The sequence below is a fragment of the Heliangelus exortis genome, chromosome 7, assembly GCF_036169615.1.
Source record: "Heliangelus exortis chromosome 7, bHelExo1.hap1, whole genome shotgun sequence".
NCBI classification, from domain to species: Eukaryota; Metazoa; Chordata; class Aves; order Apodiformes; family Trochilidae; genus Heliangelus; species Heliangelus exortis.
This window is the reverse complement of record NC_092428.1, coordinates 5,484,471-5,509,417: the sequence shown is the minus strand read 5'-3', so window position 1 is coordinate 5,509,417 and position 24,947 is coordinate 5,484,471. Positions and strand designations below refer to the sequence as shown.

At 43.8% G+C, this 24,947-nt stretch overlaps 1 protein-coding gene across 4 annotated transcripts in view; it reads left to right on the top strand.

Annotated features, from left to right (window-relative positions):
* The window catches only part of NEURL1 (neuralized E3 ubiquitin protein ligase 1), a 154,075-nt gene extending 130,491 nt beyond the window's left edge, over positions 1-23,584 (top strand). For all 4 annotated transcript variants that reach the window (XM_071748344.1, XM_071748347.1, XM_071748346.1 and 1 more), the window contains 3 exons: positions 7,155-7,835; positions 20,679-20,825; positions 22,122-23,584. In XM_071748344.1, coding sequence (XP_071604445.1) covers positions 7,155-7,835; positions 20,679-20,825; positions 22,122-22,363 — 1,070 coding nt within the window. In that variant the 3' untranslated portion in view covers positions 22,364-23,584. The remainder of the gene's footprint in view (positions 1-7,154; positions 7,836-20,678; positions 20,826-22,121) is intronic.
* Positions 23,585-24,947: the final 1,363 nt, after the last annotated feature.

Below are 24,947 nucleotides of genomic sequence, written 5' to 3'. Positions count from 1 at the left end.
ACCCTTGGCTTGAACTTTGACTTCTGCCCTTTGGTTATAGAAGAAATTCTCTCAAATGCTTTCAGCAATATTGAAAAAGCACCTGAGTATGCTGTCAGAAAGTTAATTTGGACTGTGGTGGTCCCAGGCAAACAAATGCACGCCGTTAATTTAAATCCCCACCGTTTCTTGCAGAAAAATGGCTGTTAGGCAATAGCAGTTAGCTTGGCTTCCAGATGGCAATGAGCAAGAAGCCAAAAGTTCCATGTAGCCTCTCAACTCCTGCTGTAACCATGTGGACACACACAAAACATATGTTTGCCCTCCACTGACCATGTGGTGAGACCAAGACAGTGTCTTGGTGAAGGAGGAGTTCTGGAGCAGTGGTTTCCATAATGACTATTGGGATCCCGTAACAGATGAGGAGTCCCAAGTAGCCTGAGTTTTGAGGTGAGAGGAGCAATCTACAGAGGGAAGCAAAGGAGCAGCAGGTAGAGAGTAAGGACTGAATGGAGAGTTAGATGATGGGAGGATGCTCTGTGGAAAATGAGGTGGTTTTGTTGTTCACTGGACTGAACTCAAAGAAGTTTCACTTAAGAGCTCTGCCAGAGAAGTAATCTATCCCTTTGGACAGCTTCATCTCACAGTTTCCAGTCTATAAAGTAAAAACCTTAGGTCTTTCTGCCTCCCACTCACCATTTATATATCCTTTCTGTTTGCATGGTGAGGAGCATCTTCTGCTGCAGAGCTCAGCAGCTGAGTCCTGTAGATGACATCTACAGCATCAACAGCATCCTCAGATGCTGTTTGCCCTAGAGCAGATTTTACTGTCTCTTAAGGAGCAGCCTGGGCATCTTATATATAGAGCTGGTACAAGTGAAATTGTTTGGTGGCTATATTTTTGCATGTATTCCTGTAAGCGTGTGCTAAAAGAGAGCCAGAGCAGTGGGAGAAGAAGGAAGCAGCTTTGTTTGAAATGGTATATTTATATTGTCAATGAAATAAGAGATAAGCACATATGCAGGTATTGTATAAGTAGGTGTTTATTTAACTGATGTCCTTGGTTTGACGTGGGTGTTTTCAAGGATACAGAATGGTTGATCTGAGGCAATAATTCAGGCAGTTTGATTTCTTGGTTGTTCATAAAGGCAAATGTGCTTTGTAGAAGTTAATTCTTATGTATATGGCAAATGACATTTTTAGTCTGAGTCATTCCTGTGAGAGGTTTTAAACATTTGCCTCCCACATGCTACAATAATGCTCTGAAAGTGGCTTCGTATCATCCAAGAAGCTGCATTGTGGCGCCTGATGGTTTATGAGAAATAAACACTGTGAAGTGGTCTCAGATCATATAAATTCAGGATTTAACAGTAACAAGCAGGGAGTGGAGAGGAAAACGTGTACAGCTTCAGAACAAGAGCATCCACCCAGGAGCATGGGTCTCTGAAGTGTTATGCTGAGCACTGCAGATCCCAGCCTCCTCTCCAGACCTCACATGGAGAATACAAGTTTGCAGAAAAACAAATCTTTTTATGAGTGTCTGCTCAGACATATCTCCAGCAGGCACTTTGGACATGCTCTGTGGGTGGAGCTTTGTTGTTTAAAGCCTGTGAGCCTGGCCTGGATATTCTTCACTCTCAATTTTTCTCCTCTGTTTATTTTAAGTAAGGGCAATTTTCACTCCTCTGTTTGCTTAGCTTCTGGTACAATAAAACAGTTGGATACATAGGGCAGAGCGTGAGAGAGGCTGGAGCAGAGCATCCCACAGTGATGAGGTTGTCTGGAGCACCATGAGTGCAGCAGCCTGCATGAAGATCTGCTTCCAGTTGCCCTTTAATTTGGGTGGATTTTGAGCCCAGGGCTACAGAAAGGTCCTCCAGACACACTCCAGACACATCTTCTCACCAGCGGAGGTGGTGCCACAGGCTGAGTGTCACACACACATGGGGCAAACTGGTAACCAAAGGGGTTTGTGGATGGGTGTTGTTGGTTGTCCCCAGACAGACACAGTGATCTGCATCCTTCTTATGTTCTAAATAAGAATGTAAGTTACTTCTATTTTATTGAATTTTCACTTCTCAGTCACCCTAAAGTACCTAATGAATTGAGCTATAAGGAACACATAGAAATTGTTCTGGCTATTTCTGTGCTGAGACATGGCAGTTCCCAGCAGCATACATCAGCTGGATAGGACTGAGTCATCAAGGGAGCAAAAATTGCCACAGCATGACAAGGGCAGAGTTTGCAATCCCAGCTGAGCTGGGATTAATTCCTGCACTCCCACAGTGGGGAGTATGAGGCTGAGTGACAGAACCTTTCCAGAAATACAGGTTTATTTCTTGTCTTATGACTGGTTGCTTTTCCCAATCGCCTTTGAGTGTAATGTTAATTTACAGTGTGGTACATCTGCCTCATATTGCAAACACATCTTGCAATGTCAAAGTCTTGTCAAATGGACTGCCAGGCTGTGGAGGAGATAGTGCAAGCCTCCAAGTATTGGAAGGCCAGTTGTCCTCCCTGCAAAATTCCTTATGGTAGGTAGTGCTGATATTGGGAAAAGGAGCCTTCGCCCGCATTCCTAAGTAGGAATGGAATCTCTCCATCATGATCGGAGTAATACAGCATACAGCCTTTTTAGGTTGTGTATTTACATAGAATATTCTTGTAGGGGTCATGACTTGATGTCCTTTGGTAGCTTAGCACCTCTGCAGTTCCTTTGTCACAGAAATTATACAGTGAGCACTGGTACTCATTAAAATACTATTCTCTAGTGAAGTAGGAAATTAAGAGAAGAAAAATGCACTTGTGTAGAAATAAAGCAAAGAACAGAAGGAAGGAAAGAACATGGGGCTGTGCATGGGAAGGAGGACGCCAGCAAGATTCTGACCTTACCAATTTTTAACTCTTTGCGCAGTAGCTGAAGACAGAAATGTTCCTTGTGTTTTCAGCATTTCTCTCTCCTGGGAGGGAAGATTATTTGAAATAGGGTAGGTTCTTAGGTTATCATTCTGAGTCCCCATATTTTAAGTTCCTTTTTGTAGTAATCAGTAGGAAATCTGCATCCCTGGAGCTTGCAGTTAAGAACTGGACTCTGCAGGTTTCCAGCGTGTGTGTGTGCATGTCTGTTAAGTTTGCTCAGATCCTGTACAGGTGTGTGAATACTGGCTGCTCATGACCTTGGAAAGTGAAGCCTTCAGGCAGTAACAGACAGTACTGAAAAAGTAAAAGAGGAAGGAAATAGTGATTTGACCATCTGATAGCAACACATCCTTGTTGGGTTTGTGCAGGGCTGAGATGATTTGTGCATGCTGGTGGTTATAAATGCATTTATGTATGGATGTGCATGTAAATGTATTAAATGTGCATATGTGTGGTATCTATAGTAATTATTATACATATTAGACATGTTTGACACAACAACAACTGGCAGGGGTTCAAAAAGAGGTGGCAATGAAATACTTCTGATCTGGATGCAGCAATTACAGTTTTATCTGGCTGCTCACCTGCTCCTTGTAAGCGTTACTACAATTTCATTGAACCTGAATGAAGCAGGAGGCTCTTCCTTGCCCTCTGAGCAGGAAAACTGAGAACTTTGAAACTCCTAGTTTGAGGAAGATAGTCAAAGTTAATTTTCTGTGTAAGGTGTCACTGCTGAAAATATAATTTTGCAGTTAAACCCCACTGAAGAGAAGGAGAAAAAAGAGGGTGGCTGAACTGCTCAAGCGCCCTTCAGTTCTGCTTTGCTACCTATGCTCACTTCTACTCTTAAACAAAGCCAGAAAAAGATACAAAGGGATTTGTGGAGTTAGGCATCCTGTACAAAAAACCCCAGCATCTCAGGTTCACCAACTGAGGAGCAGAAAACTTGTATTAGAAAGCCTTTCCATTCTGGCACTGTCAATATTGCTATCAGAAACTTCAATTCTCTAAATTCAGCATTGGAACCATAACTGCACTGCTGCAGAGCTCAGCAAAACCTCACTGGAAAGTCACCGGGGGCCATCCTGCATTGTGCTCCCATGCTCATGGTCAGCTTGCTGATGGCATCCCAACCAGCTGGGTTAAACTTTGCTCTGGTGACTCAGTAAGAGCTGTAGTTTTCACTCACAGGTTCATCTATTCTCACCCAAGGAGGTCAGCTGACTTTTCCCAATCAAACCCAACTGCCAACTGCCTTATGCAGAACATTTATAATATTGAATATTTAATAAACAGGGATGATATCTGAATCATCTGAAGCTGGATGACCTCCTGGGTGATGGGTCATTGGACTCACTTTGTATTTTACAGCCTCGTCACATCAAGTCATTCCATCTTTTTGATGTGTACTTCAGGTTTGTCTCTGCTAATACCTACGTGTCTGAACACTCCTGCATGGAGAGTCCCTCCCTCCTCTGTAGGCATTAAAGGTCAGTTGTAAGTGTTCTGCAGGAGTATGGCTGTGTTAAGGACCATTCCAGCACAAACAGTTGGTTCTGTGTTTAAAAAGTGACAGCTGGAGCTTTAGTGGAATAAAAGCTCCAGATACTCATTCCTGGGTATCTTCTGGTGAAAGAAACTGCTCAAAGTAATCTAATTTGTTTCATATTTCACTAGAATTGTTCTTTCATAACTCTTGACCATTATCAGTTATTCTGGATAAATGATGTCCCACATCTCTTCCAAATTGCCTACCACCCTAAAAGATGAACCCCACTGTTGTCTTACTTTATATTAAATGGATTTTTTTCTTCTTCTTCTTTGGTTGGGTATTTTGTGATTTATAGAAACATAGAGCCTTGGAGCAGGCCAGCATCTCTTAGAGACTTGTCTCTAAATTTTTGTAAACCCACTTCAGATACCAGCAAACTGCAACCCTTCCTTCCATGGGTATTTGCAAACATTAATGGACCGAGTCTCACAGTCTGTCCCATATCCTTGAGACATCTTAACCCTTAGGTAGGTAGGCATCAGAGCTACTGATGGATTTAAGTAAAACATTTGGGTGTGTAACCCTGGTTTGCTATCACTGCCGTTTGTCTTGTCTGCAGAATAACTCCTTCTCCCTTAACCTCTTTTCAGATGGAAAAAAGATACTTTGTCCAGCAGCCAAAGGGAAACGCAAGCATCCTGGTGGAAAACAAGCTGTTTCAAAACCCTGGCTGCAAGCTACCCACACATCACAGTTGTCAGCCAGGCTGCACATGCATAGTTACAGGGAATAAAATAGAGAGGACCTTCTGTTCCTATTCAGAAAGGTCTCTACCGATTCACCTACGCCAAAGGATCATCGTCAGCTGCCAGTATTAATTTGTTCTCCCATGTGGGTTTCCAGCCAAAGGAGGGTAAAATAAGTCTAATTCTATCCAGAAGGAGCACTTGCAATGCAAATGCTAGCCCATATATTACAAAGCATTAATGCGTCTCACTTCTAGATCACTTGGGGTTGTTTCTGATTTTATTTATCCCTCCTTTTCTTTAATTAACTTCTGGGAAGAGAAGCTAAAATATCAGTATGGGGAAAATCAAACATGAGAAACAAAGTTCATTTTTATTTTGAGATTGTGCTTCCCTTGTAATAGCAGTTTATTTACAGAGGAGCCTGGAATAATCCTGTTTAAGCAAAGCAAAGAGCTCTGCTGAAGCCAAACTGTGTGTGTGGGTGTGCTTTGTCAGTGCTCCCAGAAGAGAAGGGCAGGAAAGGCTGTTAGTCAGACCTCAGATATTGCACGAGATGTTGGTTATTCAGCAGCTGGCATTTTTCTGTGGCATACCAGTACAGAGCCACTACTCTATAGAGTGCTGGGAGAGGGTGCATCCCATTGGGAAAATCCTCAGATAACCTGAGCTTCCACTCTTTTGTTGTCGCAAAAGAAAATCTGAAGGATACATGGCTGGGAGAGCTGCCCACTGCAAGACCCTAGCAAGTGGGTTAGGAACAAGTCTCTGCTCCTCCATCTCTTCTTGTCATTCCACCTTGTGCTGTGGTTGCAGCAGGTCCCAGGCTGGAGTTGGGCGGTATTGATTTTGTGCCAGCTGTGGGGATTTGTGTTGTGAAAGGTGGTTCCACCTCATGCTGTTTGGATGTGGGCTTGAAGCCACAGCAGTGTTCAGGAATATCTCCTGCAGAGGAGCAGTCGGTTTGGGTCATAGCTTATTACAAGGTTTGCAGAGAACTACTGACACACTCAGTTGTCTCAGAGTGAAGTCTCTTGATGTTATGGCTTCTCCGAGTTCAGAAAGTCAAGCAGCAGTATAAGTCTTTGCACTATCTCAGCTTACTTTTATAATCTGTTTAAAGAATGTTTTTGTTTGGTTTTTTCCTTGGTACATTGTTCTTTAAAATTTCTATGTCGACAGAGGTGCTAAGGATATGTTGAGTAAAAGTAAATAGGCATTAAAGGCAGTGATTATGTTCCTAGAAAAAGAATCAAATAAATTGATGCTTAGCTCTTGAAATGGCAGGTGAGAATAGCAAAGAGGATAAAGTTTCCATTGATGGATTTGAATGTGTTGACGTCATCTTTCTTTGTTATATATCTTTGGATATGATTTTTAGTTTGGTTTAGAGATAATAAATGATTGTATGTTATTTATAGAAAACTGCATATTCCCAAGTTCTGCATTGTGAAATCCATGTCTGCAGTGAGCACCAGCACACTAATGATTAATTATATTCAGGCGTATTAATTACATTTCATATGATGTTAGATAAATTAGAACTGGGCATGACATTTGTTTTAAGCTAAAAAAAAAAAAAAAAAAAAAAAAAAGAAGTGTTGCTAGATACTTTTTTTCTTAGATCTATTATTACTCTATTAAAAAAAAGGACATAAAAACTTGGAGCCTGTATAGATATTGATTACTGTGTTCAGGGTGTATTTCAGATTTTTACCCTCTGCTTCCCCTTTCCAAGGAGATCCTCCTCTGGTCAATTCTTTCCATCGATTTTGAATCTGCCTGCTCAGAAGCTGAATATTGTGGTGCTGGTCAGGAGAATACAAGAACAGCAATTGATTGGAAATACATTTTATGATACCCCGCTGCCATATTTTAAAGGGAAGAATTTATTGATGGCAGCAGACCTCTCATTTTCCCTATTAAGCTTATCAGTCAAACCAACAGTGATTTGCAGACTTCAGGACGTTTTCATTTTCTCTGAAGTGACCCCTTTTTTGTTTTCTCTCTCCCTGCAGACAGTGAAATCATTCCTCCCGACTGCCTGCGGCCCCGCTCCTTCACTGCCATCCGACGGCCCTCGCTGCGGCGGGAGACGGAGGACACGCGCCTCTCGGTCAGCCTCTGCGACCTCAACCTGCAGGAGGAGACCTTCCACATGACAGCCACCACGTGTCCCATCCCACAGAATTCCCTCAACTCCCAGCACTCGCACCTCCTCCCTTCCCAGCTGGAGAGTGATCTCCGCTTCCACCACCTCCGGGGACCCCACGTCAAAATCCTCGATGACCAAACCGTGGCCCGTCTGGAGCACGCCCGGGAGGAGAGGACTTTGGTTTTCACCAGCAGACCCCTTCGGATTAATGAAACAATTTTTGTCAAAATCAACAAGTCCAACGCTGTGCGCACAGGGACGCTGTCCTACGGGGTGACATCCTGTGACCCCAGCACCTTGCGCCCCAGTGACCTCCCCTATAACCCTGAGTCCTTGGTTGACCGAAAGGAGTTCTGGGCCATCTGCCGGGTCGTGGTGCCCCTCCAGAGTGGAGACATCCTGGGATTTATGGTGAATTCGGATGGTGAGCTGCATTTGAGTCACAACGGTGCCGGCACTGGCATGCAGGTCTGCGTGGACTGTTCCCAGCCCCTCTGGATGTTCTTCGTTTTACACGGCGCGGTCACGCAAATTCGATTGCTGGGTATGTCTGACCCCCTTTTTCAAACCTCATGCACAGAGCAGTAAGGTGGAATGCATCACAGGGAAAGGATGGGGGGAATTAATGGCTCCCTCCCTCCTCTAGGTACAAATTTTGCTTGTATAGATGGAAAAAAAGATATGCAAAGGCACATAGGTAGTACGTGGATATGAGTGACAAGAACTACCTGTCTAGTGTTCTTCCTCACTTGAGAGTCTCAAAGGTCTTTTCAGGAAATTAATTAAGTCTCATAGACCTCCATTAAAGTACAGATGAGCCACCATTGACCAAGGAGAAGCAAGGAAGGGGGAGGAGAGATGCTTTGGGCTGGGCTACTGTAGTGTGGCCAGTGGGACCAAGGAAGTGATCATGTGCCCTGAACTCAGCACTAGTGAGGCCACACCTCGAGTACTGTTCAGTTCTGGGCTCTGTGCTAGAAGAAAGACATTGAGGTGCCTGGAGCATGTCCAGAGAAGGGCAACAAAACTTGTGAAGGGTCTGGAGAACAGTTCTTAGAAGGAAAGGCTGAGAGAATTGGAATTGTTTAGCTTGGACCAAAGGAGGCTGAGGAGAGACCTTATCACTCTCCACAGCCACCTGAAAGGAGGTTATAGCAAGGTGCTGATTGGTCTCTTCTCCCAAGTAGCAAGTGACAAAGCAAGAGGAAATGGACTCAGATTGTGCCAGGGGAGGTTTAGATTGGATATTAGGAAAAATTTCTGCACTGCGAGAGTTGTCAGGCACTGGAACAGACTGCCCAGGGAAGTTGTGGAGTTGTCCCTGGGGGTATGTAAAAGATATGCAGATGTGGTACTTAGGGACATAATTTACATAATGTCCAGCTAAAGATCTTTTCCAACTTAAATGATTCTGTGATTCTGCTAAAATGTGCTCTTAGCCAACAGGAAAAAACCCAAAAAACAACAACCAAAAGCCAACATACACCTCCTTTTTTAGAATTTTTAGACCCTCTTTGAAGATGAGAGTGGGTGAACACACATCTGTTTGCTGGGTCCAATTCACCTTAATCACAGTCTGAAGTGCCCTATATAATTTGCTTAAAGTTGGCCATAGGCCTATGCTGTGAGTGTTTCATGGCTGTTAAAGGCTCACAGATGACAAATGTAATACTGCAATTTATTTCCAGAAGCCCAAGACTCAATCCCTGATAATTCAGCCTGATTACATTTGTTGTGTGTACTGTACATAATCCATGGCTAGCTCTGCTTTCCACCAGCATGTCATTGTGATAATGGTAGGTGAAGTCAAACAGATCCCATTAAAGTAAGAGATTAAATGTTCCTTCCTGCATACGTTAGAAGGAAAACATCCTCAGGTCATTGAGCTGCTGCTAAAACTAAGTCATCGTCCAGTGCTTCCTTTTATATGAGATCACTAATTCTGGCAGTTTTTGCACAAAACCAGTTTGCAATAGGTCCTGAAACAGGCCAGAGAGGATGTGCTTCAGCAGAGGGACAGAATTATGTCCTCATACAGAATTCAACAGAACATGGACTTGAACACAGGCCTTCTGCATCTTGGGCAAACCTTCTGATAATCAAGTAATTTCCTGGTCCCTCTCCATGTCCTCACTACCTGCTCACAACTTCAGCCCAAACCAGTACGGTCCCGAGGCATCTCTTAGATAAATCTGTTTGGATCCATGACATGAAATCTGCCGAGTTTGAAAACTCCTTCCTACTTGTATTTGTGACCATATAACAGACTTTACTGGTCTTGGTCACTGGAGGAGAAGCTGAAAACAGGCTATTGTTCTTAAGTGAGATGTAAGTGAAAAGATCTGGACTTGCTGACCTTGCCTCAAGGAAAGAGTAGGACCCTGCTGGGTGTACAGCTTTATCCACATCATCTTGGGCAGCGAGCTGCTATCTCCCGCTTAAAAGCTATGAAATTTGGGCTTTCCTGTAATCCTTAACCAGCATTAAAATTCAAATAGAGCTTTTCAGACCTATAATTCCAGTTTAAGAATGCTGGGAACAACACAGTCCCAGTATCAGTACAGTATCAGCACAGTGCAGCTGCCCAGAGAAGAGCACTGATGCTGCCTCAACACTGCACATCTCTGCAGCTGCAGGAATTATATAGATCAGCAATATCTGAACAGAAAGCAAAGAAAATAATGAACTCCCATCTCTAGCTTTAGGGAGGTGGCATGCACTATTTGCACTGCAGTGGCACAGATTATGGTTTTTGCCATAACATCTGTCATTATAATATTAGAAAATGAAAGAAGAATAGAAAGCGATCACCTTTCTAATGACAAACTTCATCTTCAAAATGCAAACAAAAGTAATTTTGTGTGATCTATCTTTTGTAGTTTGGGCTTTAAATCACAAGAGGAGACATGTTTATAGTATTTTTTTTCTACCTTTAATGGAAGAAGTGAAGTTCCATATCTTTGAAAGAAATGAGACACAAGTACTGCAAGAGACATAATTTTTACCGATCCTATCTTAAATAGCAGATGTCGTTCTGTTCCTGGGGACATACCATTATTAGAGTAATCAAAGCAGTGTTATGCAGGAACATCAGCACTACAGCTGACTACAGTGAAAAAAAAAAATTGCTGCTTTTGCTTCTTCTCCAGCTTTTCTGTTTCAATTGGAGGATGGAGAAGGTGAAGAGCAGCAATGCCATTCTTGCATCTAGAGATGGTTTATTTTGTGACTCAGAGAGCAAGATGGCTCAGGGTATTTATCACTGAATACTACATTTCATGCCTTGAGATTAATTATTTGGTCCCTGACCCACAGAGGGACCAAGCCTAGGTATCTTTTGGCTGGTGGCTTTACCACAGAAGCTGCCATTTGCTGACTGCAGTTCTTCCAGTGCTGGGGATGCAACATTTATTTCCTAATCTAAAAAGCAGGGGAGACCATCTCCACACAGGCTGGTGATCTTCTAGGACTCTTTAGGAGAGGAGGGCAGTGTGGGGTTGGTTTGATAGTAAAGAATCCTGATTTCTGTCTTCTGGTCAGTCAGACCCCATATACTGGCAATATAATTGATGTAGGAGAAGTGTAAAAGCAAAAAATAAAGACAAGGTTGGAAACACTGCTTTTCTTTATGCCACCCCAGCAAAAAATAAATTAAATGCCAGATGCCTCTATAGCTTATAGAGGCCACATTCATCTGTAGTGGGAAGTAGAAGGATGCCAATTTATTGCAAAGAAAAGGTTAAGAGGCAACTTGACCATACAGAGGGAAGATAAATGAAAGAGGAGGACTTTAATGTAGGAGATAATAGCATAAAAAATCAAGCTGCTGGAAAATGAAGGGAGACAAATTTAAATTAAATATAAGTGAAGGTAATTAACTGCAGGAACCAGGTGTTGAGGGAAGCAATAGATTTTTTTGTCAGGATTGAAAGCCTTTCTAAATATTTTATAGGTAAAGTGCTGGTCTTATTCAGAAATTTAGTGAGTTATGCACATAGGACAACCAACCAGATACCCAGAACGTTAGGAATTTATAATTGAAACAGTCTTTGCATATCCTTTAGGAATTCCATTAGTTCAGGCTTGGGTAGCTTTTTTTTTTCAGGCATCATTCCTGTACAGTCCACAAAACCAACCTATTATAAATTTGATTTACTGCTTTCAGCCTTTTCTGGTAAGCATTGCAGCTCACACACAGTTTTACTGACAGCTCTGAAAGGCTGAAATGAGCCAGTCTGGATACATTGGTCCGATTTGGTGGTGTAATTCATTTTGAAGTTAAATTGATTGACCCCATAAGGTTTTAAAATGTATGACTCATGTCTGGAAGAGCTATCACAGCAATAAGTTATTTTTTGTATTCAGGGATCCAAATGGTTGGAGATATTCTTTAATTTTCATTTGTCTTTGAATGAATCACCACCATGTAAAACATCTTCTCTCTCTCTCTCTCTCTCTCTTTTCTCTCTTTTTTTTTTTCTTTCTTTTTTTTTTTTTTTTGGTGTTGTTTCCCTTGTGAACTTCATATGTTCCAGTAATACTGAAGTTTTCTTTTGAGCAATGAAATAACATGTTCCATCACCAGTCATACTAATGAATCTGAGTTGCCAAATAATCTGTGTCCTTTCTATCCATGCACTTCAATAACTCCATCCCTACCAGAACAGCTGCAAAATTTTGCAGCTTTCTGGATCTCTCCCTGAAAAAAAACAACCCAAGAGCCAGCATTTGGTGTGGGTAAGTCTGCAATTCACATCAATGCTGGATAAATGCAGAGTGTGTGTGGGCTAAGCTCTCCTGCCTCCTCTACCATGAGCATTGACTTGGGCTCCTACTTAGCTGCCCATTGCACATTATTTAGAAATCAGTTGTTGCTGAGGTTTCCATCCTTCCTGAAATTGGTCAATGGGCTCAAAACTGAGGAGGCAAGGAAGAAGGAGCTGGCCAGTTGCTCCCTGACTGTCCCAGGACTGCAACATCCCATGGCAGAACATCTATCTCTTCCAGAGATGTTCTGTACTCTGAGTGCAGTTTAATATTTACTTTGGACATACAATTAACTAAAGAGAACATGCAAAATATTAAAATGATTGTTGGTGTACACATGCTGACCATATGCATACAGCAGGTGCAGTTTGTAGAAAAGTCACATAGGCATAGGATAGGAGAATCCAGGGTTTTGGTTCTCCAGCTCTGTGTTTGAAAGCTTCTCGTAGCTGGGAGAAGCTGGGTAGTTCTTTGCAATAGTAAATTACACAGCCTCATCTCTGATCTCAGTTGTGGTCAATGGGTTGTACATTTAGGAACCTGACCCTTTTTCACCTTGGTTCATTCCAGTGATGTGGAAATTGCTGAGTTAAATGCAGTACAAGAGAAACTTGATAAATGGACAACATGATTGCACAGAAATGCATACAATTAATTGCTTCCTCCAACAAGAATTCACTTAGAAGTGCCCCAGAGTTTTCTGGTCCACATTTCTATTTATTTATTTATTTTTGAAACATTTCGCACTTGTATGGAAAACGGACTCAGTAAGCTGATTGGGCTCTAACTGGCCTGTTTTATACTCATTATACTCATTTATACTCATTATACTTAAAGGAGAGTGAGCTCAAAGGGAAGCTATTGTGTGAGAGAGGACAGGTTGCTTATGCACTTGGGCCTTGGAAAACTGCACAATTGAATTGGATGCAGTCAAATGCTTGTCCCTTGGGGTCAGTGTCAGAGTTAATACCTGCTTGTGGCACCTTTGTACCATCCAGCTAAAGGTCTCATCACGTGTCACATAATTAACCCACACTTGTCATGGAAAAGTCAGGGAACATTACCTTGTGTGCTGAGGCATAAGCCAGCACCTGTGTAAAGGCTGAGTAAAGCAAGTGGACCTCCTCAAAGCAAAAGCCACAGGACCATGTCTGGTCCTCTTTACTCTCCTCCACAAGAGGAGAAATGGTATCATCACTAGGATAATGAACTGTCATTGGCCTCAGTGAGATGTTCATAGTAAGTGATGTATAGATCTCCCTTATCTCATAGCACCTTTGCCTGCTTGCAGTGATTATTCAAGACATGGGATCATATACAAGCCTCTTGGAATTGCAGCTTGTCTGCCAGGACAGATAAAATCTGCCTATTCTTTGAACTAACACTGGCACGAGTTAGTTATTCTGGCTACTGTGAGAGTGACAGAGGAGACTAAACTCTTCCTTTTCAGTCAGATGCCTTTTCATCCACAAGTGTCCCACAGAAATATAGAATGGTGCTGGCCAAGAAAAGTGAAAGCATTTGTTTCCTGTATGTATCTGTCACTTTATTTATATATGTCCCTCCTGGAGAAGCACTGAGCTTGGAGGTGCTGGGTTAGGCAGCACTTTTCTTGTTGCTCACAGGACCACTGTCTCCCAGATACTCTGATCCAAATTGCCTTTTTGAGATGGAGCTGGAAAAGGTGCTGTTATGAACAGAAGCAGTTTTGGTCAGGGTAATTAATTAATAACTGTGGTTTTTTTGGAAGACTTTTTTTGTTTGTTTTTTTTTTTAAACAAGATGAAACCTCCAGCTCTCATTTTTTGTGTGGTTCAGCGACTCAATCCAGGCTTCTTTTTTTTGCCTCTTGCTGATCTAAGTACTGATCTAGCTGCTTTGTTGGTCTGGTATTTCTCAGATTGAGAGACGGAGCCCTATTGCAGGCCCTTTCATTTCAGTTCATCTAGATGTTCATTGCATGGTGTCCATGCCCTCAGGATTTTGCAGGATGAAGTGCTGAGTAGCTGCTGAACTTTACTGATCGGTCAGGGAAGATACTTTATGAGTTTGCTCTGTGCTCTTTGCTTTCAGACAGCACACTGGGCTTGGATTGTGAGAGTTGCTGGATCAAAATCTTCTGTGGTGTCTGGAGCTTCCATATTTTTCCTGCTTATCTAGAGTATGTATGTGACTGCAGGAGGGTAATAGATGTGCTGGTGCCCTGCTGCCCTTCTAGACACAGCAGACAGCAATGCTCCAGTGAAGCCATAAAATACACTCCTTTTCTCATCCACACAAAAATCTGAACTGTTGTTCTCCATGTGGTTTGTATCTAACTATATATATATATTTATATATATATAACTACAGTGCCCTGAGCAGTGCTTGGCTGACATTCATCTGCAAACACAGGCCTTACGGTTTTGCATGCAAAATCTGTCAGGTTGCTTTTTGACCTATTTCCTGACATTTCTGTAGCATAATGCAAAATCCCTTATGTTTTCATAGGCTTGTAAGAACAAAATGTAATATTGTTCTGTTTGGAACAGTTTTAATATCTCCCATGAAATACTTGAATGCAGAAGGCCCCATGGGTCATCAGCTGATGTTGGTCACCTGAGAGGCAGAGATGAGTTGCAGCATAGAGGCTGGGCTCTGAGAGCATGGTTGGCAAAAAAATCCAAGCCTAAGGGGAAGGAAGCCCTGGTTTCTGGTCAATGCAATATTGTTCCCATCACTGTGGGAATTTAGCAAATGGCTGTGTATTTTATAGCACTAAGAAGTGATGGATAGGCTTACATCCTTCCCCGATGTTATTGTTGATCTTTAACTACCCTGTGCCCAGGCAGCAACAGGTGCTTTGTTCCTTTGTTTTAACATGATGGATTCAGAAGTCCCTGTTGGCCAAGACCTGAGTGGCCCTGGGGGACAGAATGCTCTCCTGCAGCATTGGCTGGAGGTAAGAAAATATGATTGGTATGAGAAAACTCTGTGGGTAGGGCTGTCATTTTAGTATTGAGTCTGTCATGCTGAAACTTTGTTTGCTTTTGCACTCTCTCTATAGCTGATGGAATATTTGCATTAATGAAATGCAGTTACTGAAATAAAATATGGAAGGATTTGGCTTTTGCAAAGCTTGTCTTTAGAAAACCCACCTTTTAGTGGATGTGCCACTAATGGAATACCAAGGTTTCTAGTATCATGGTTAAGGGAGAGGTGTTAGTCTGACATCTGCCTGGGGAACATCCAAAGAGAGAAACTTCATCTTTTTTCTTGGAAGAAGACAAAGGAAAAGTACTCAGGACATACCAGTACACTGTGTCCTGCCACTTGATTGCAAGTCAAGAGAATACACATTTAATGTAGTGTTCCAGGTTCCCCTCTGCATCTTCAGTATGAGCTTTTGCTTTTGTACTAAGCAAAATAGCTGAGTAATCCCACCAAAGATTCCAAATAAAGTGGGAAACTTTCATACAATCTACATCCATGAGCAGGAAAAAAAACAAAAAGAAAACAAAATGACGTATGTAGGAGATTTTCCAGTAAAATAATAGTAAGCACAAAAACTGAGGTCCCAGTCCTACCAGTCTTGCATATAGTTATTTATCAAGGGTGTTGACATACCAGTGGTCACTGCAAAGCCAGAGCTCTGAGGCAGATAAGGTTAAACAAAGACATGAGCTGGTTTGACATGTTGTTTGGTATTGCCAGAAAGCATTCTGAGGGCACTTGTCAGTGATATTCATTTCTGTTTGCAGCCAGCAAACACAGGGCATTCCTCATTTGTTTCTTTTCTTCTTAAAAATTGAAGTCTTCAGGCTATATAGCACTGCATTTACATTTCAAAGCAGCAAATATTTTCAGCCTGTGAAGCTGGGCTTCTGCATAGCTTCTATTCACAGTGCTCTGGCAGAAATATTGGGCTCGCCGGCCTTTTGGGTTAAAATCTAAAAATGCAATGGAGCTGGATAATGTTGAATTTCATTTTGAGGAGGAAAAGATAAGCGAGGAAAACAGAGAGTTAGTGAAATGGGTAGAGTCCCAACTTTAATCTCCTTATGAACATGAACAATCCTTCCCTCGCCAAGACAGTGTGAGGAATGCCCTGGTCAAATCACAAGAAGTTACTGTGTACCTTTCTGGCTGATGAATGTTTTTTATTATCTGATGGTGTTCAGCCTGTTTTCATTATTTAAGTCCCAGGAATGGCCTTGTGCCTCTATCACTGCTCTCAAGAATAGATAGCAGATTAAGAAATTTGTTATGAATGCTTTAAACTGACAGTTTCCCAGCCTTCAGTGATCCAGCATCAACAGTAATAAGGAAACAACATGCTCTTTGGCATTCCTTTCCTTTTCTTTCCACCTCAACTGTAGTTTGAGTCTGGGTGTCTTAACAGACTGCTGCTTGTTAGCAATGGGTTGGGAATAGCTGCAGCACAGATCTGCAGCAGATCTGCAGCTACTCCCTCCTCTAGGCCATGGAGATGCTCTGGAGTTTGACTTCCATCATAGCAAATGCCCCTAAGCATGCTCAGAAAGAGAATACAGACAGCACATTGCTCTTCCCACCTGGTTTTGTTGTTGTGGATGTTTTCCAGTTCTGTCTCTGGGGCTTACACAGTAATAAGCAGGTAAACATAATGATTTTGTTATGAGAAGGAAATGTAGAAATAATATTTTAAAAATTAATTAAGGGGAAGAGTTTACCAATTTTTTTTCTGAATTTTAAGGGACGTTATATATTGCCTTCTTACCAATATGCATCCTTCAGTTGAACAGCTCTCCCCAGACAGCTGCCATTAGGAGATGAGCAAAAAAATGCCTGCTTAAAACTTGGGACAGCCTTGGGAGATATCCCCTGAGAGTGGATTGCAGTGTTCTGGGAAACCATGCTGTTCACCACAATAGACAGAAAGAACTAAAAGCATCTCTGTGGGCCACAGCTGCTCTATTTTGTTAGGATGTTCTATAAAGGGACAATCTTGGATACAGATAATTACTCCCATAAAAATCCTAAATGCTGGATGGGATCTCAGGAGACTACCTACTTCACCTTCCTGTTCTTATGCTGGAGATACCGTAGTCTCTCTGGGAAGTTCAATAGCTTTATAGTGCTTCATTATTTACACAACGGCTCATCTTAGGAGTCTGAACCCATAATTTCTTATCTTATCCAGAACTTTCACAAAGAACAGATTGTTTTTTCCTTTAGCAGCCTGTGAAAATTCTTGCCATCTTAAAATCAGAATCATACAACATTTTAGTTCATAAGGGACCCCTGGGAATTATCAAATCCAACCTTCTGCTCAAAGCAGGGCTAACTTCCAAGTTAGCACAAGACCATGTCCAGTCAACTTTTGAGTATTTCCAGGGACAGAGGTACCACAGTGCCTCCAGGCTCCTGCTCCAGTCTTTCACCAGCCTCATCTGACCCTGGATTGGTGCAATCTTTTTTATAACATGATGGCATTGTTGATTTCTGATAATCTGGTGACCTCCACCAATCCTCAGGCCTTTTTCTGTAGGACAGGCGTATTTGTAATTGAATGGACTAATTCCCTGTCCTGTATTTGGCTAGCTGATTATTTCTGCCTAAGTTCTGCATTTTGGATTTGATCATATTGAATACCATCCCATTTATGTCTAATCCTATTTTAAGTTTGGCAAGACCATTTTGAATTACAAACCTTTAACATTTCTAGCAGCCTTTCCTGGCATGGTGTTGTCTGTACATTCCCTGGTAATACTCTCTTCTACTGAAAGTATAATACTCGCTTTCCTTTTGTGGGTTGCCATATAGGTTTGTTTATTTGCACCTCTCCTCCAGTGATCACAGAAGTGCACAGAAAGAGTCAATCAGCACTGGATTTTGTTAATAATTTGACTTTGCATAGATAAAACAGCAAATGGAATGGATTCAAAATCCCTTTAAAGGTGATTCCAGTGTGGCTGACATCAAGCATGAGACAAGTTAGGAACAGAGACAGTTTATCTGTGGGCTTTACATAGAGAAATAATGTTTATAAATCATTACTTAAACTTATTTGCTTAGAATTTTTTGATGTTTAAAAATGGTTTGAAAGTTAGCTCTTTGTGGGAGCTCCGTGCACACAATGAGCGTGCTTGGCCTTGAGTGTATGTATCTGGTTTTAGTTAAGCCAAGCTGGCCACACTCATTCCACCCTGCACATGATCTCACTCCATGTTCCTTGTCATGGTATCTGCACACCATCCAGCAATATATTAGCAGTATGAGTAACATGTCTTATGTTGATTACTCTGTCACTAAGGGAGGAGTGTGTTTTGTCTGGTAGTGAACTCAGATTGTCTTAAACAAAACTCTATACTTATTCTAGAGAAAAGGCAAGAACAGCTCCTTGTGTTAAGAGAAAGAATTGGGAAGGTGTGTGCTGGCTCCTCGGTCTTGGGTAAGGATGTTTTGGGACTCAGACTGGACACAACCGCAGACAATTGTGGTTTCTGCACTGACTTTTTCCTTGCACTATGGAAAGGCTGCCAGCATGATGCATCAGTTCATACTCTGTGACTCTAGGGCATGTCTAAGTTCTCCTGTTAGCCTGGAGAAAAATGCTCATAATAGTCTTTTGCATTTAATGCAATGACCAGGTTGGCATCGGAAATGCAATGTGCTTTGTGTCAGCAGATGAAATGCCTCCAGGCTGCAGGGAGCAGAGGGAAGGCTTGAAAAACTTGTTCAGTTGCTCAGTGTTCCTATTTTTTCTGTGTGCAGTGAACGAGGTGAAATATGTGCCTCTGCTGGGCCTGTTTATAGTGTGTGTTACCCACAGGGCAAGATTTTTGCTACAGTCATCTGTCATAGTGGAGGGGAAGGGCCATTGCTAGTGGATGTTGTGGGAAGCTGCATCATTCTCTTTGCATATTCCCTGAACTAAACTCCAGCCACAGCTCCCGTCTGTGTGATAAAGGAGGTGCCTCTCTACAGCATCTCAAGTGTGAGAGCTCCAAAGCCCTTTACAGAGGCCAATTCAACTTCAGATTTTGCCTGTGAGCAAAATGCTTCTCATTTGCAGAAGGGTAAAAATGAGGGACTGAAGGCTTCAATGAATGACTTATTCTTCCTTATTCAGTCCTCAGAACAGATTTCAACCCAAAAATGACACCCTCAGTCCCTGTGCTACAACTTCACCTGCTCAGTCTTCTTTTGCTGAAAAGGGCAAGAGATTCTGGTACTGGCTGCTGCTCTGCTTTAGGTTTGTTTGGGGTTTTTTTGCACAATCCACAGTTGGCACTTGGAGTCTTTGCTTCCCAGGTTTGATCCTCCTTGGCTTGGTAGCCTCCCTGCAAATAGGAACTGAAGGATCTTTCTGGTTCACAAGGTTTTCCAGGCCTCCTGCTGCTGCTTTGTCTCTGGAGAGTAGGCTCCGACTCATTGAGGACACTGCAGATGCAAACCCTCTGTGTCTCTCAGCTCCTTATATGGTAACATGAAGAAGTCTTAGCATTTTAGTTCTGATTTGGAGTTAGCCTGGTTGTCTTCTCAAGCTAGGGAACTATAACTTTAAAACCATAGAGGAACGAGTTCTTACCACCAAAACACCACATCAGACGTGTGTGCCACTGTCTGACCATTGTCTTACTGAAGACCAGGCTGCATCATTATCAAGGAAATTTCACTATAGAACCTTTGCAGCAGCTGGAGTTTCAAGCTTTTTGTTTTTTTTTCCCTTCTGGCAGGGTCTTTAAGATACTTGCTATAGCAGCAGAAGAAAGAGGCTGAGACAGAGGGAGGGTGCCAAGCAGGCTGTGGGGCAGAGCTGTCTTTTTTTTTGGCACACAACAATAATACCAAGGCAATGGAGGGTGGTGAGAGCAGGAGGCCTTGAAACTGGGGACACCCAGAAGGGACTTGAAGAGGTTCTGCGCTCTTGAGCCATCATATCCGGGCACACAGGGAGAGGTGTCCTTGTTCATCCCAGAGCCAAATACATTTTGGTGACTTGTCTCTTGGCTGGCCTGAAGAAGGCCCAGATTTCTGTCCTCACCTGCTATTCCCTTCTCTAACAGAGGCCACCCTACAAAAGAGGCAGAGCAGTGAGCACAGCTAAGTTATCCTAATTGCCAAACCCTTGTGTTTGTCTCTGGGAAGTCCTAGAGTGACTTTGCATTAATTTGTCAGACCCTGGGATGATGCATTTTGTGCTTGGTTAGCATAGAGTGTTTTGACAAGGTGATACCTTCTTGGGCTGGAGTCCAGCCCACCCTGCTGCAAACTGTGTCCTCTCCTGGCTGCAAGCCCATTGATGGATACAGTGCTGAGGGTGCATATGTGCATGAAACCGGGAGGAAAGTAACAGCACTTAATGAGGTGAGACACAGTTAAGGGCAGAAACAAAGGGTAAGGATGGCTAAAGAAGCACCAGCAAATTTCAGGGGCTGTGGGAGCTCAGTATCTCTGCAGGACCAGCTGCTAGCTTTTAAAAAGGTGTGTGAGGTATTTTTTTGTTTGGTTGTTTTTTTTTTTTCCTTCCTCTCTTCCCTAGATTTCATGCTGACAAGAGACAAATCCTAACAAGCACTGAGCACCGCGCAGCCCCAGCACCTCATCAGCCTCAGTTTTTTACAAGTAACTGTGTGTTTCTCTTCTCCTGGTGCAGGTTCCACCATATTAGCCGAGCGGCTGGGGCTCTCCACACCGAGCTCGCCCCCATCGACACCCAATTCCCCCACTGTCCTCTGCAGTGGTGTCTCTGACCCCATATTGTCAACATGTGGCTCTGGCCCCCTCTGCAACTCTATCAGTGGTAAGTGTGGTGGGATCCCACCTCTGCCTTCCCGTGTCCTCCCTCTGCATGCCCTGCACTGCCTCCCATCAGGGTCTCCAGCTTGTCTCCCAGAAGGACTCTAAAACCACAGTGGTCAACAATCCCTCCTTTCAGCTCCCTCAGGGAGGAAGGGAGAGAGCCTCTGCAAACTCTATTTACAGTCTGGTTTATGTGGGAGCTGCTTAGATGCCTAGACAGCAATATTTTTCCAACTCTTTTCATCATGAAAGGTCCCAGGGGAGGCAGCAGAGTTGCTGTCATGTGCACGGCTCTGTGACACATAGCTTCTTCTGGAGAGCTGTGTGACAGTGACATGTTGCACGTCAGCTTAGTTACGGGTATGCCTCCTGCCCCTCCTTTCCCTCCTTTCTCCACATACCTTCAGTACCCTCTTCAGAAGAAGGCTGTATTGGTATTTCTAATATGCCAATGATTTCCAGTGAGGTTTAGGTAAATGTGTATGCATTTTCTAATGATAAGCTTCCCTGCAGCGTTTTAACACCCCAGGGACCTGCGTGATCCCAAGGCATTGATGGTGGGATATATAACTTATAAAGTCCTTGCCATTGTTGACCAAACCAAGAGTGTGTTTTGCTGAGGGTACCTGTCACTCTCAAGCCTAATAACTGGTGGCAGCAAACATTTGGATTTATGACTTATGAGGAATGAAAACAGAAATTGTCTCATTATCTTGCTTCCTAGACTGGCTTCACTGGGGAGACCTCATTGTGGGTGTGCCCTGAGCACAATTACTGCAGCCCCTCATAGCTGTCAAAGCACTTGTACCCACAGTGAGCTAGATCCTGTAGCCAGGCACTGTGGCTCAACATCCCTGAACTGGCCCTGCTTGTCTTGGGAGATGCTGCCACCGTGTGCCACCTGGCCTCTCCCTTTTCAGAGCAGATGGCTGGCTTTAAGAGGTTTCAAATCTGCCCCTCCTGATTTTTCCTCCTTTGTAATGTTTAGACAGTGGTTTGAAAATGCAAAACTGCTCTTTTTTTTTCTGATGTGTGGAAACAGCTGCCCCTTGGTTTGCTCTGTGTGGGCAGCAGATCCCAGCATATGCTGCCTTTTTGCTGCCCTGAGCCTTGACATGTGAACCATGACTCAGTGAGTGGGACAGTAGGTCACAGGAAGGACCCCTGCTTCTGGAGCATCCATTTCTTCTAGGGCATGATGGTTGCTTTCTCTGCCGCTGGCTTCAGGGCAGAAGTTACTCTGGGATGTCAAGAAGCCTTCTAAGTGGCATGAGTGACATTGTTCTTTGTGTTTCAGGAACAGCTCCCAACTCTCCCATCAGCTTGCCCGAGTCACCCATCTCTCCGTCCGTCTCAGGGCCCTGGGGAGATGAATGTACCATCTGCTATGAGAACATGGTAGACACAGTCATTTACTCCTGTGGACACATGTGTCTCTGCTATTCATGTGGGCTGAAGCTCAAGAAGATGGCCAATGCTTGCTGCCCCATTTGCAGACGGGCCATCAAAGATATCATCAAAACATACCGCAGCACTTAGAGCAGCAGCAGATGCTGTGGCAAGGACTGGGTAGGTGGGGACGAGGTTGTGACACCACACAGGTCTTGGTCTCTATTCATCATCCAGAAGACTTAAAAACCATCACCCTCCACCACCTTGATCCCCTTTTCCATGGACAACAGATGAGACAAGCTTAGATGCTGCTCTTCTACCCTCCAAGCAAGCCCTCTGAACTCCAGTGTGTCAGGGAAGTTGCAATGGACTCTCCCTTGTGGATTTAAAAATTTACCTAAAAAAAAATCCAAACCAAACCCAGCTAGTGAGATCATCCCTTTTCCACATCAGGCACAGCAGAGGGAAGTCTCCAGTGTTTAGCAGAGACAGCAAGCAGTAAAAAAGTTCAGTGCTACACCTCTCCTTCCAAAAGAGACCCTGCGTACAGAGGATAACTTAGCAGAAGAGGAGAACCAAGCAACATGTTTTCGTGTACAACCAGACTGTCTGTAGGAAGCCCCTTTGAAAGGATGGAGTGAGGCAAGCTTTGACCCAGCATTACAGGTGCAGTGAGAGCATTCACAGCAAAAAGGCTGAGACCAGTCCAGGATTTGTGAAGAAAACCCCACCCCATGTCTACAGGCAGAAAACAGCCCCATGGCAGCCCCTCAAGGGCTGTCTCCTGCTCCTCCCTTGCTGTTCCCTGGCAGAAGCATTCATGGAAGGTTTGGCAGCTAACACTGGCACTGGCCTTGCTCCCTCACAGCAGTGTCCAACCACCTCCAGTCACCATCCTGCTGCATGACAAGAGGCTCAAACCTCCCCCCCGAATGACTTGCTGTGCTTGTCCTGAATGGTCTCCATGCAGTACAAGGGATTCAGCAGCATCTCTGCCCCCATGGGCCTGTGGGAGAAGGAGATGTGTGTCCTTCACGTTTCTCCCCCCTGCCATACAGACAGCACTTGGGAGGGAAAAAAAAAATTAAAAAAAAAATAATAATAAAAAAAAATAAAAAAAGAAACAAAAGCCCCAGCAGCACTGGGGAAGAATGTATAAGCCCACATATCTGCGGGTTTCATTTACTGGTAACTTTATCACTGTGCTTTAAGACAAACCCAGTCAGGTGGTACTCGGCCCTTCACAGCCAGCCCGCTGGCAGGACATGGCTGTCCTTACATGTTAGGAAGAGAGGAAAGCAGAAAAAAAATACAGCTTGAGGGGTTTTGTTTGCTTTGGTTAATTAAATAAATCCTCTTCCCACCTGACCCAGTTGGGAACCCTGCTGTCCCCATGGTGGATACCTACAATTGTGGCCCCCATGGTTGCTTTGACAACTGCTGCTGTACCATGGCCACCAGGCTGGCCCAGGGCCCTTGGGTCCAGGCAGGGTGGCTCCACAGCAGCAGAAGCTGCTTATCTCCCCTCCAGCCTCATCTTACTGCCTTCCAGGGTTGAGGGAGGGTTGGAGATGGTGTCTGGGCCCTGAGGGTGGATGATCAGGGCTGGAACACAACAGCAGTGGTGGTCAACCTGCCATGTTGCCCAGCAAGCCAGGCTGGGGAAGGCCATGGAGTTGTACCCCTCCTGCTATGCCATTTCCTCTGCTCTAGTATGTGGCTGCTGATAGGACACAGGAGAACATCATGGCATGGAAATATAAGCATTTTCCTGCCACAACCACTTGTTGTAGGGTCACTGTGCCTCCCCAAGCAACTGGTGGCTGAAGGAGCACACGTGGAGGCTGCTCCCAAGTGGTCCTGGAAAACATATCCTCTCCAGGAACTGAATGAAGAGCTAGAGAACATGCTGTAGAGCCTTTCTTTAAGGGCACCACCATCACTGCAGCCACCCCCAGCCCGGCACAGCGGGCAGTGCTAACTTGAACACTGATATTCTGGTTACAGGGATTTATGTGACTTCTTTGCATACCTCTCACGTTCACCCCTAACTCAGCCCTGCCCTGCACTCCAGGCTGGCTGTCAAAGCCCTGGAGTGCCATGGCTTTTGTGCCTGGATGCCCTCACTGGGGGTGGGAGAAGGCTGGGTTGGCACGTGTCACGGAGGGGTCACAGCAGCCATGCCAGGAGCTCAGGGTGCCTGTGCAGAGCTGTGACCAGGAGACACAGGGAGCCTGTTTTAGTAATTATACAACAACCAGTGCAAAGACTATGTAGAGAAGAAACCCAAGGGGTAGGAAGGTGGTGAAGAGTTAGTGGATGTGGGGAAATGTGCAATAAGCAGCATCCCAAGCCTTCACAATGCCAGTGGGACTGGTTCCCCACTACACAGGGCAAGCCAAGGGGTACATTTTATTTTTCAAGAAACTCCATCCATGGGTACCAGTGCAGTGGTGTGAATTCCCTTTTCACCCTTCAGATTCAGTGTTTTAATATTTAAATGTTTGTTTTACTGTGGACCAAACTCTAGAAGTTAGCAGGAGCTGAAAGCATCTCCCAGCATCTGAGCTCAAAAATTGGGGTTAAGTCCTGTCCCAGAGATCAGGTGGCCTCCCACTGTGAGCAGGGAGGAGGAGAGCAAGGCTCTCTCCAAGCAGAAAAAAACCAGCAAAAGCAGTAACAGTAACAACAATCCTAACCTTTTGTTTTGTTTGACTGGTGTAGGTTCCCA